The 12,658-nt window shown below is 42.0% G+C and overlaps 1 protein-coding gene across 1 annotated transcript in view; it reads left to right on the top strand.

The window, feature by feature from the left end:
* LOC106609601 (collagen alpha-1(VII) chain) overlaps positions 1 to 12,356 on the top strand; it is a 96,086-nt gene extending 83,730 nt beyond the window's left edge. The window contains exons 78-84 of the mRNA XM_045698655.1: positions 8,767 to 8,856; positions 9,023 to 9,079; positions 9,259 to 9,312; positions 11,684 to 11,743; positions 11,853 to 11,906; positions 12,082 to 12,117; positions 12,285 to 12,356. Of these exons, the coding sequence (XP_045554611.1) occupies positions 8,767 to 8,856; positions 9,023 to 9,079; positions 9,259 to 9,312; positions 11,684 to 11,743; positions 11,853 to 11,906; positions 12,082 to 12,117; positions 12,285 to 12,356 (423 nt within the window). The remainder of the gene's footprint in view (positions 1 to 8,766; positions 8,857 to 9,022; positions 9,080 to 9,258; positions 9,313 to 11,683; positions 11,744 to 11,852; positions 11,907 to 12,081; positions 12,118 to 12,284) is intronic.
* The last annotated feature ends 302 nt before the right edge of the window (positions 12,357 to 12,658 follow it).

The following is a 12,658-nucleotide window of genomic DNA, read 5'->3' as shown; positions in this document are numbered from 1 at the left end:
GGTTAGAAAACTGGTGAGTGCTGTAGAGTCACAGGCCTAGAAGTAAACGTTCAACTTTACTAAGGCTGGTATTTTGCTTGGACCCTTAAGTGATCCTAGCATAAATCCTAATTGGATGTTTCGTTGTGCATGTGCATTTATGCTTACACAATCGCGCCTGTCAAGGGAAGAAAACCAAGTATCCTGGCAGATTACAACTTGTTCAGAATGAGTCTGACGTAGTCAGGTAATTTTCAGGTCAATGCCTGGAGGTCAGTCAGAATTGGTGTCAAGGGAGTCAGTAGTAGTTTTCTACAAGTCACGGTGTCTTCCACTATTGTAGTGGCGGTAGGTATGAAGTCTATTTCATAGCTATGTTATCCACGGAGGAGCTAACCTCACGACGGAAGTACTCTAAGTATTAGACCAGTCGTACGTGGTGTGATCATGGTTCATGACTTCTAATAACTTTTCTCCTGAACGGAGGGTTCTATTTATTAGTGGCATGTGTTAACCATTGGAAGAGTGCAATGGAGATTCCCTTCCCCGTGTTGCACTCTGAGTGACTCCTATGTCGCTATTATCAATAGCAATTTAACTTGTGAGGTTACTAATCCTCTTACTGAGTGTTGCTGGACTGACTGTGGTATTGGTACTGGTATTCAAGGGGTCCAGTTGTCCTACAGATTTATTCTGAAATATTATCTACCGGAACACATGATTGGAGCATATTACTAGTTGTATTGTAGTTGAACCTACACATGGCAAGGAATGATTATTGTTGCCATTTGTTTTGGAGGTGGACAAGTCCATTGGACTTCCTTTACGACCAGTGTGGTACACCTCAGTACTATCTTAGACGTGTTCTAAGATACTCCCCGTCTAGGGGCCTGTCTGCTCCTCACTGTTCTCATAGGGGAGTTTACAACTAGATTTGATTTATGCTCTGGCGGCCTCGTACGGTGTTGTCCGTAGTCTCGACCCCCCCACCAGCCTCGATGAGGCTCATCATGGGTCTGGGCTACTATTCCCCCCCTTTGTGTCTCGGGACCCCCCACCAGCGGGTGGTGTTGGTGTCCGAGGCGCAAACGAAAAGGTCGGACCCTATGTACGAGTTGTCAGTGGCCGCGTTATTATGAGAATGGCTGTAACCTTTCAACCAAATCTCCTGGTGTTTGTGCTTCAACACCCTCAGTGGCTGTCGAGGTATGTCAGTCACCACTGCGTCCGCGTGTGGCAACCTCTTCAGTACCTGCAAACTGAGACGAGGATATCGGTCTGCGATATCGCAAAGTGTTTCACCAGTGGTAGTCATCGGGTCAGTTGCTGGACTGACGCCATTAGTGTCATTGTAAGGGGTGACAGTCCCCAACAAAGCAGAAGGTGTATCATCGGAAGCAGAGTGTACTCTGCACATCAATGTTTTTCTTGCTGAGACGGTCGCAGTGCTTGCGGAAGTGTCCGAAGGGCAAGAGAAATTCATCTCAACTACCGTATTGCACGACTGCAAGGAGGAGGGAAGTTGCTCATTCACAGAGACAGCTGGCTCGAAATCATGAAAAGAATGGTCAATCAGATTGGCTGATGGAATGTGTCGAGATATCGTAATATCTCCTTGGATCGGATCCTGCACCAAGAGGTTTCTAAACGTCTTTTTCCCAAGGGGTGATTTCGACAGATACCCCTCGTGAATGACTGCATTGCAGCTAGCGTTAGGGGAAGACAGTGTGGTCAGTGGAGAAGGCACTGTGGCCTGTGACCATACCTGGTTGGTTTTCCAATCCATCAATGGGAGTAACCGATCCATCAAGTCTGCTCCAAGTAGCAGGGTTACAGTTTCGAGGCTGGTAACATACACAGGGTGAACGAGCAATACGTCCTGGAAGTGTAGTTTCAGCATGACTCTCAATGTGAGAGGCGAGGTAGTCTGAGTGACCCCTCGAAGTGTAGTGTCGCATCGTTCCACTTTTAACCAACGTTTAGTTGGCTTCAAAGCCCTTTTTAGATCATCAAACAATGTTTGAGAGATGAGTGATATTGTCGCACCCGAATCAATTAGTGCATGACAAGCTAAGCAGTCCTCCAGGACTGTTTCCAGGTATGGCCGTTTGGATTCGTGGTTAGTGGACATATTCCCCACAAAGTGGAGTGGTCGTTCGCAACGACGTGATGTGCCATTTCTGTTCAAGGTGGAAGCAGATTGACTTTTCCGATTTTGAGTGGGCTTGGCTTTAACGAAGCGTTTGACCTTTTTCTTCGCAACTTTTGTATCAGAGTCTATAGACAGAGCCCGGGGCTTGTTTCTTGATCAAGCGGGCCCTGGATAGGGTCTTGAATGAGAGCGGGAGAAATTTGAACTTTAACGTCCTTGCTATGGGTGTTAATTCCTGCGGACCTGGTGTCCGGTAATTCCCCCGTCTAGTCCTTGTGACTTATCTTTTACCCTTTTCTCAAATTGTTCTCGCTTAAGTTCTTCCCGTAGTGGGACTTCTGGAGAACATTGGTCTACGTTTTGATCGTCCTTCAACCCTTTGTTACCCTTGTGCTCTGACACTTTTTGTGGGTTGAGTGCAGGAACGTAGCGAACGGGTCAATTGTAGCGGTAGTCATGTTGATGGCTACGTACTTTACAGTTATTTCGACCGCGGAGGTTATTGGAATCATGGTTTCGTGGTAGAAACTGTTGTGGTGCGTCATCTCTCGACGCTCCAATACCTGATAATGCACCCTCTAACTGGAGTGAGTGCTCCTGGTCAAACTTCAAAACCGAGTGGTCAGGGCTCTTAGTGTTGCGAGCTTTTGATGCCTCAAAAGCTGTGCTTGCAAGCTCTCTGAGTTGTAAGATAGGCAAGCCAACGTGGGCTGCAGGGCCCAAGTAGGTAATGAAGGTGGGATACATGTTCGACAGAAACATTTGTTTGAATGGTAACAGCTCTTCCATTCCTGTTTCCGTGAGTAGGCCAAAGTAAGCTGAACGAAGCCTATGATAGAAAGCTTGTGGGTGTTCGTTCCGAGCTTGTTTGACCGTGTTAGCCAGTGAGCTATCGTGTTTGCGAGTCGCAGAACCACTGAATTCTATTTTCAAAGCTGTGGCAAGTTTAGCGTAGTCATTTAGCACGTGTTGCTGTTGTAGGCGAATGAACCTCGTCACGTGTCTATTCGACGTTCGCTTCAACAGGTAAACCCTGTCAGAACCCGTAGCATTCGGGTAGCCACCCAACGCGTCCTCTATGTCAGCTAGGAACGTCTCAGTATCGTTTGGCTGACCTGGAACGGGGTCAAAGGTGGGGAAATTCTTGACGAGTTTGTCAAGGTATTCCGCGCCAAGCGGGCGGAGAGGGTTGGCTTCATCCTGTGGAGAAATTGGGGCCGACAGGCCAAGAGGAGAAGCCAAGCTTTGGCTTTGTTGGCCAAGAGGCTCCATATTACTCAGTGCCGAATGGCCAAGAGGAGAAGACTGAGGGACACATGATGGAGGCAATGTCTGAAACCTATCGTCTTCACTCCTTTGAGTACCGGACTCCGGTTGCTTGGATGGGTAGTCATGCTGTCGAGCGTGACCATTCTGGACTTCCTAAGGGTGGTCTTCTGCTGCATTGCAGAGTCCACTTGAGCGCTTAGAGTACCAATTTTGGACACGTGAGTGTCACACCTGCTCCTTTCGGTCTCAAACTTATCTGTCATGGTTTGCAGATAGAGGTCTCGAGTACGGAGCGAGAGATTCAGTGATGAGATTTCCTTTGCTTGCTTAGAAATCAATATTTCCATCCTCATCACCTGAGTTCTCTCATCATTCATTTGGTCAGCGACTTCAATAAGTTCTGCTGATTTGTCATCCAACTTTGTCATTGTGTTCATCAACTGATCGTCTTTGGTCTGCAGAATTTGGAGTAGAACATTGTTACCTTGAGTAACGTTCAACAAAACTGCCTGCATGTTATCAAATTGCGGCGTTCCTGTTTGTAGATAACTCGACAGATTTATCTAGTTTGGCGTGGACTATATCGCATTTAGTTTTGGCTAAATTGAGTTGTTCCTGCAGATGACGATTTTGTTGGAGAGTTTGTGCTCGTTCATCGTCATAAGTATTTGCAATTACTTTTAATTGTTCCGATTTCAAACGCAGTTCCTCGACTAGCAGAATGTTTTCATTTCCTGCTTTTGTCAATAGTTGCTCAGTTCTCTCCACCTGTGCCCTCATGTTAGCCATGTCTTGCACGTGCTTCAGCTGTGCACTGTGGTATTGGACCGATGCCAACCTTTGATGGCGATACATAAGTGCTAAAGTGGAGAGAACAGTCACAAAGCCTGTATTTGATGGTTGATTTTGGAGAGCATTTGCAATTTCAGCTGTTGTTTTTCTAATGGCATAATTAGGGTTGGTATCACTGCTGAGGTCAGAGATCAATCCTTTTATGGGTGGAAGTTCACTAATTAGCGGAGGAGTGGTGACCACCTCCTTTGGTAGCTTGCACATTATTAGAAAAATGTAGAGGAAAAATGTTCCTATTTTTTTTCAATGTTTGGGTTTGGAATTCATTGGAAGCTGCAAAGACACGTTTAATCTATTTATAGATGTTGACGAACCATCAGTACTGTACCAGTAATGTGGAAGTTGGACGTGAATGAATTTGCAAAAGCAAATTGAATTAATTAATCAATGCCAATGATTAATCCTACCTGGGTAGGCTATCTGGGTATTAAACTTGAATTAACCTGAGAGGTTGCTTCATCCAGGTTAATATGGGAAGTTTAAAAGTGTCTCATTTGATTGCAAGAACATTAAGGTATGTTCAACAATTTAACTTATTAAATTGAATGAGATGATAATCCATACAATCTCCATTGATTGGATATCATAAGTGTAAACAGTAGATTAAATGTTGGGAGCACTTCCCACTATGGTACACTTCTTCCTTGGGCCGAAGCCACATGGGATTCCCGCGGGGCGGGACTTCTGTCAGTACTGGATTACTGAATGAGTTTTGCAAAAACCAAATTTTACTGATTGATCAATTTTAATGATAAATCAAACCTGTATAGGCTATTTGGGATTTAAACTTGAATTAACCTGAGAGGTTTATTCATCTAGGTTAATGTGGAAAAAGATTACAATGTCTCATTTAGAAAACTCATCAATTTGGATATTATTTAAACTTGAGAATGTAAATCTGGCAATTTCACTTATTAGTTCAATTGAATAAGACATCGATATCCGTCTGGATATCACGGGTAACGACTTGAGTGTCACCTGACTAATTCTACTTGAAGGAAAGTACTGGTGACTCTTCAGAGGTCCCTGCTGGCATACACTGAAATCAAACGGAAGTACCCAGGGCGGGACTTTCGTTCCGCAAGTCGGATGAATTACAATGTGGCACAAAACAAAATGGCTGTTTTCCCTTTTTGTTAGCTTAGCATCTCGAGCAAGCTAATGCTACTTTATGCCTGAAAAATGCTCAACATAGGATTCCCTTGGCAAGGGAAAGGTTTTACTTATAACGTATTATGTTCAAACCCTTTTCGGCGATATTTGACGATGTTTTAACCGGAACTCGCGGGAAACAACGAACTGCACCGTGGTCTACTCGCATCGAAACGCGAGAGACAGAGAGATACTTATCGCTGGACAAGCTAATCTCTCCTAAATTTCAATCGGCTGGCTCTTTGTCCTCGCTCGAGAAATTAATAATGACCTAGCCAACACGCGTCTGAAACGCGAGAGGCAGAAATACTTAGCGTTTGGCCAAACGCGCTATTTCTCAGATAGCTTTATCAGCCATCATACATACATGTAGTTTATGCTACCCACTGACTACGTCAGAGCACAACACGGAGGCTATTCTCCGGAACACACACGCACCAATAATTCCAGTCTACAATTCCCATAATGTATATAATCAACTTGGTATATTATGTAATCTGCTTTTCAATTTTATATATGCTGAATCAAAATGAAAGCTTCATCCTATTTTAGATTCCTCGCACGGGGGCTCCAAATGTCGTGTCTTTGGCTATGCCGGATTAAGTGATTTGACATGCTAATTTATAAAATGATTTCTCTGTAATTAATATTACCTGATTAAGCTAATCATGTAAATGTAATTAACTAGAAAGTTGGGGCACCACGGAAGAACGTTTATAGAGCTGTTATCTTCCGAATAAACTCTTAAAATACTTTGTAATATTTTACAACGATAGCAGTCAATCTTAACCCTTGTCTTATTTTCAGTCTCATAATGAAAGTTGTAAATTCTTGGCTATCTTCACGAACCCTGGCTAACAAGTTGAATCAGCAATACAAAATTGGGTTTAATTATTTATTTACTAAATACCTAACTAATCACACAGAATTACAAATACACAGAATACAATGATGTCATACAGAAAACGTCCCGGTAGACGGAACAGATATGACGGCTGGTTACACAAAGGAAAGGGGGTTGGGCTTGAATGAAAGAGCGGGAAGATTTAGGAACAGAGAAACAGCAGCTATGCTATCGTAAATACATTATCTTATGCATTCTAAATTACCGCCCATTTGGAAAAGGAAAATGCAATAAATATTTACTCTGAGCTGCGCTTCGGTAGATTGGTCATAGATGCTGGCCGGGTTGGCCAACAGATCTCCCTGTTTTCGGAAGAATGTCAATGGTGGTCCATTGGATACGTGGTGGTATCTTCGTCTGGTTGTTAGACTGGATCCGTCGTCCGTCCTCTCCTAACCCACGTTAGCAGCGGCCGCTGCTAACTCAACGGCTAGGAAGTAGCACTTCTGTAGTGAATAAGCTCAAAGTTCATACCAGTTCATACCAGAGCTCACGCCGAGGTTGGCTTAGTTCTGTACTTGACATGTGTGTCCTTCTAACGTAGAGGCTGCAGACCTCCCGTACTGGAACCAACCTGGTTATCTTTTCGTCAAAGGATTATATAGTAGAGAGGGGGGAGGGAGGTGTTTCATCGTTTATAACCGCTGTCTCTTCACAGGGTTGGGCCACTGATCGAGCAGGGAACTTTCCTTATGAAAACCCAATTCTCTCGTTTGGAAGCTAAAATTACATTTCATCTCCTAACAAACATTTTCAATATCAAACATTTCAATTGCATAACAATTCCATGTGACTCTGATAACTAGAGGGTGGATACTTTCCCAGGTAAAGTTTATGTCGTCCTGTCATCAATCATAATGTCTCAGATGACAACTGAAATGAAATCCATACTCATTACGTTATCAAGCATATTTCCAACTGGTTTTATTAACAAAATATGGTTCCTTTTCCCCATTTGTTTGATGTTCCCAGACTCTCTATATTTAACACAGGCTATTCACGTCCTTCAGTAGATTCAGAGAGTGGAAGAGAGAAAGGTATTTATGGGGGGGGGGGGTCATAAACCTTACCCACAGGCCAACGTCATGACACTAACCATGATCCTGAGGGATATGGGGTGTAAATGGACACAGCTAGACTTCTATTCGTCTTTACTAACCATGATCCTGAGGGATATGGGGTGTAAATGGACACACCTAGACTTCTATTCGTACAACCATCCTAGGGATATGGGGTGTAAATGGACACACCTAGACTTCTATTCGTCTTTACGAACCATCCTGAGGGATATGGGGTGTAAATGGACACACCTAGACTTCTATTCGTCTTTACTAACCATCCTGAGGGATATGGGGTGTAAATGGACACACCTAGACTTCTATTCGTCTTTACTAATGGTGTTCCAGTCCATGCATGCCTCCGTTGGACTGTGGGTGTATGAATGTGATGCAAAGTGCTTTGATCCAGTGATTATCATTGGTGTTCCAATATAAAGGTTGTAGGTAATTGATATCATTTATATTTTCTAACTTATCTTCTTTATGTGTTTCTTGGTTGATTAGATTTTCCCAAAAGAAAGCCCTGCCCAGTGTTCAATAACATGAATACATAGTCTGATTGTGTCATTATAATGATTGGCCAACCATCTTAGTGATCTGAGGACTTGATTAGCTGCGTACATTGAGATCTTTCATCTGACTAACAACTGAACATTTCACCAGTGCAAAAGGTACCACAATTCCAATTTTAAACATGAATTATTAGGCCTGCGTGATAAGTGTTTTTAAAGACTTAAATAAACTACATTTATATTTGACTTAAAGATTTAACACAACTTACAATGGAAGACATACATACTGTATCCCAGCATGCATTGAGCATGACCTCTGAACTTTGCCTGAATGGTAATGTCAAGAGCTGCAACCAAAATTAACTTTTCCAATGACACTTTTAGCTCACGGGCCTGCCCATTACCCACACCAATACTTTGAGTGTTATAGCAGTGCCCTGATTGTGTTATGGTAGTGATCAGCATAGTGTGGGAACCCTCCTAATTCAAACTCTACAAACTCAAATGATTACTGAGTTAAAAGAAGGTAGCTGAAACCCTATTACTCTGATGCAATACATGTATTAATGAGTCCATCACACACATTCATGAGGGTGTGTAGTTGACCTTGCATGTGTACATCTCTAGAGACAAAATGAGGAAGTCATACAGTTGATTAGGGAGGGTCCCCACCCACTTCCCTGAAAATATTGAATTACTAGGAATTCATTAGTTTCTGATTATATGCCAGTGTAATGATGACATACCACACCTGTTATTAATTGTGGTTTACGTGTCGAACTCAGATGACTGTCTCACTCACCAGTAATGCTGTCATTATTTTGTGACGTTTGTAAAAGTGTTTTAGAATGGAATGTTTTTCATAGTTTTTCTTAATTTTTGTTGAAGGATTCCACAGATGATCCCTTACTGTCAATGGAAAAGCAAGGGGAGTTTGAAATCACAACAGAAAGCACACTACATGGAATGAGCAAAGAGGTGAACACTTTTTCTTTGCCACTGTACCTCTAGATATAGAAAAATGATAGTAAAGACAACGGATAGTAAAACATGTCATTTTCATTTTGACCTTTGAACCAGGAAATGTACATACAGCATTCTGTCCAATAGTGGTCATTACTGATTATATGTCAATGTTTCTTAGAGTGGCCTGACAACTTTAGGTCCATATCCATCCCAGTCACCGGGTGACAGTGAAAAGGTATGAAACTGGAGCTCTTTTCCTGAGATACTTTGTAAAGTGCAAACTGTGTCAAGCAGAGCCAGCACCATGGACAGCTCTGAGTTGAGTGTTAGAAGGCTATGTGACGTGTGTGTGTGTGTCTGTGTGTTTGCTGTATTATATATTGTTCTTGAAACATGCTACACTTTGTTCTAAAGAAGGGGGAATTCATCACACCTATCCTTCCCAGCACAACAGAAGAAACAGAGAAGGTAAGTCTGTGACAGACTGCATGATTCTACCTGATGCTTTACTAACCATGTTCCTGAGGGATATGGGGTGTAAATGGACACAACTAGACTTCTATTCGTCTTTACTAACCATGTTCCTGAGGGATATGGGGTGTAAATGGACACACCTAGACTTCTATTCATCTTTACTAACAATGATCCTGAGGGATATGGGGTGTAAATGGACACACCTAGACTTCTATTCATCTTTACTAACAATGATCCTGAGGGATATGGGGTGTAAATGGACACAACTAGACTTCTATTCGTCTTTACTAACCATCCTGAGGGATATGGGGTGTAAATGGACACAACTAGACTTCTATTCGTCTTTACTAACCATCCTGAGGGATATGGGGTGTAAATGGACACACCTAGACTTCTATTCGTCTTTACTAACCATCCTGAGGGATATGGGGTGTAAATGGACACAACTAGACTTCTATTCGTCTTTACTAACCATCCTGAGGGATATGGGGTGTAAATGGACACAACTAGACTTCTATTCGTCTTTACTAACCATCCTGAGGGATATGGGGTGTAAATGGACACAACTAGACTTCTATTCGTCTTTACTAACCATCCTGAGGGATATGGAGTGTAAATGGACACAACTAGACTTCTATTCGTCTTTACTAACCATCCTGAGGGATATGGGGTGTAAATGGACACAACTAGACTTCTATTCGTCTTTACTAACCATCCTGAGGGATATGAGGTGTAAATGGACACACCTAGACTTCTATTCGTCTTTACTAATGGTGTTCCAGTCCATGCATGCCTCTGTTGGACTGTGGGTGTATGAATGTGATGCAAAGTGCTTTGATCCAGTGATTATCATTGGTGTTCCAATACAAAGGTTGTAGGTAATTGATATCATTTATATTTTCTAACTTATCTTCTTTATGTGTTTCTTGGTTGATTAGATTTTCCCAAAAGAAAGCCCTGCCCAGTGTTCAATAACATGAATACATAGTCAGATTGGGTCATTATAATGATTGGCCAACCATCTTAGTGTCTGAGCACTTGTCATCACTGCGTACATTGAGATCTTTCGTCTGACTAACAACTGTGAACATTTCACCAGTGCAAAAGGTACCACAATTCCAATTCTAATTTTAAACAATAAATATTAGGCCAGCATTATAAAAAAGTATTTAAAGACATTTGATTAAAAGATTGGACACAACTGGGCCAACTTGCAATGGAAGACATCCATATACCAGCATGCATTGAGCATGACCTCTGACCTTTGCGTGAATGGGAATGTCAAGAGCTGCAAACATAATATGAACTCTTCATGAGTGAGTTTATACACATACTGATTAAAACGTTTTTCTGTTTTTTTGTTTACTTTTTTTTTTAACACAGGACCTTTCCTAAATCCACAAAGATTGAGACTGTAGATTTGTAAGCACGGAGTGTTTGTATAAACTGTGAAGTGAAGTGTATCGCTGGTGAGGAGCAGTCTACCCTTAACCTGACCAGCATAACATGAGGAGGGACTTCGCTTCGTCGGCGCAATGATGATGTCATTTGTCCAATGTCACTCGTCCAATGCCACTTCTATGACCAGAATCGTTTCTTATACTTAGTCCAAGTACCTAAAAGATGAACAATACATAGGTAAAGCTAAGTTAAATCAAGACAGTGTATTATATAACGATTATTCGACTAATAAATTCTTCCATCAGATGTCAGTGTTATTTTAGCGTTGACTTTGCATAAACTAATTTATTTATTAAAGAAGTTCAAAATGTTACATTGGACCTAAGCTATAGTATAGCTTCTCTCTGTTGCTTCAGTATTCCAACACTTTTACCTCCTCGTAATTTGTTCAACCATATTCTAATGTTTTCAGTGTATCGCTGCTTATCAATTCCTCAACCAAACGTTATTTATTGAAAACATGGAAATAGATTGTATTTTGTTCCTTTTCTGTATTAGTTACTACTTTTTCCAATGAAATGTGTTTCCATCATATTCTTCAGAATATATAGTATTGAAACCTGTTTTCACTGGTGAAATTTTGGCAGTCTAAAGTTCTCCCTTTGTATTTAACCTCTCTGTGTGCATGTAAGTAAATGTTCAAATGATCAAAAGTCTTTGTGTCTTCTTTCATCTAACATTAGCCTGTAATACATTTCTGATACTTTAGAATCTGAAGCGACATATGCACTTGATCCAGGGCTGCGCACGGACGCACGCACGCACACACACACACACTCACACACACGCTCATGAGTGGGACACTACGGCTGTAGGCCAAGCACCATAGGAACTCCCCACAGTGGTAATGGCACATCAATGACTTATGATCAATGACTCATGAAGTGGTTTTGGGAATTGGCAGGGGAGACCATCTCAAGTCCGGGTCAGAGTAAGGAAGAGCGTCCCCTGGCCAGATTACATGGTAAGTACACTACAAAAATATGGATTACCATTAAAATACAATTTATGAGTTCATCATTTTTAGGAAACAATGGCATTTGCCAGAAATATTTGAGTCTTTGCTGTTTCAGGCATACATGCCAGGAACTGCAGGAGGAAGAAATCGATACCATGACGGACAAGAAGTAAATCGATTTATTTACTAGGGATATTTTTCTATTACACTGATATCAACTACTCATAGGTTGTTATCAAATCAACAGTTAGCATGGAGGGAATGGCACAGGGAATGGGTTCAGAGAAGTTATTACACGGTCAAATCAAACAACGTGTGAACATTCCCTCTTTCTGTTTTTAAAGTCACAGTCGGGAGCAAGAGGTTCCAAGAAATTACATGTAAGTGTTGCTCAGCCAAAACATATTGGTGAATTGCCCAACGGAAGGACCGTAGTTTTGATGCACTTTGAACATCAAAATAAATCCATATGAATTAATCGCTATTTAAGTCCAATGAATTGAGCAATCAATCAGTAAACCAATCAATTTTATATTTGTGGTTCCAGAGACAGAACCAAGAAAACAGAGACCCTCAGCCTGACCATGAATCCTATACAGAGAGGGGAGGTCGACTATGAAACAGAAAGAGACTGGGAGACACCAACAGAGATGGAGGGAGAGAGAGAAGAACCCATAGCAGCAGAGGAAGAGACACCATGGGAAAGACATAGAGAGAGGGAGATGGTAGAAAAGAAAGGAAAAGAGACGGAAGGAGAGATATACCATGATGCAGAAAGAGAGGGAGAGGAGGAGAGAAGTGGCGACTCTGAGTGGGACACGGAGGAAGACAGTGAATACGAGAGGGAGAGAGAGAGGGAAAGGATGGAGATGGAGAGAGAGGATGGAGCTTGAAAAAGAGAGGGAAGCAGAGCTGGAGTTG

This window comes from Salmo salar, chromosome ssa17 (assembly GCF_905237065.1).
Source record: "Salmo salar chromosome ssa17, Ssal_v3.1, whole genome shotgun sequence".
Lineage (NCBI taxonomy): Eukaryota > Metazoa > Chordata > Actinopteri > Salmoniformes > Salmonidae > Salmo > Salmo salar.
Note: the sequence above shows the minus strand (reverse complement) of the source record. Positions and strands in the feature narration are given on the sequence as shown.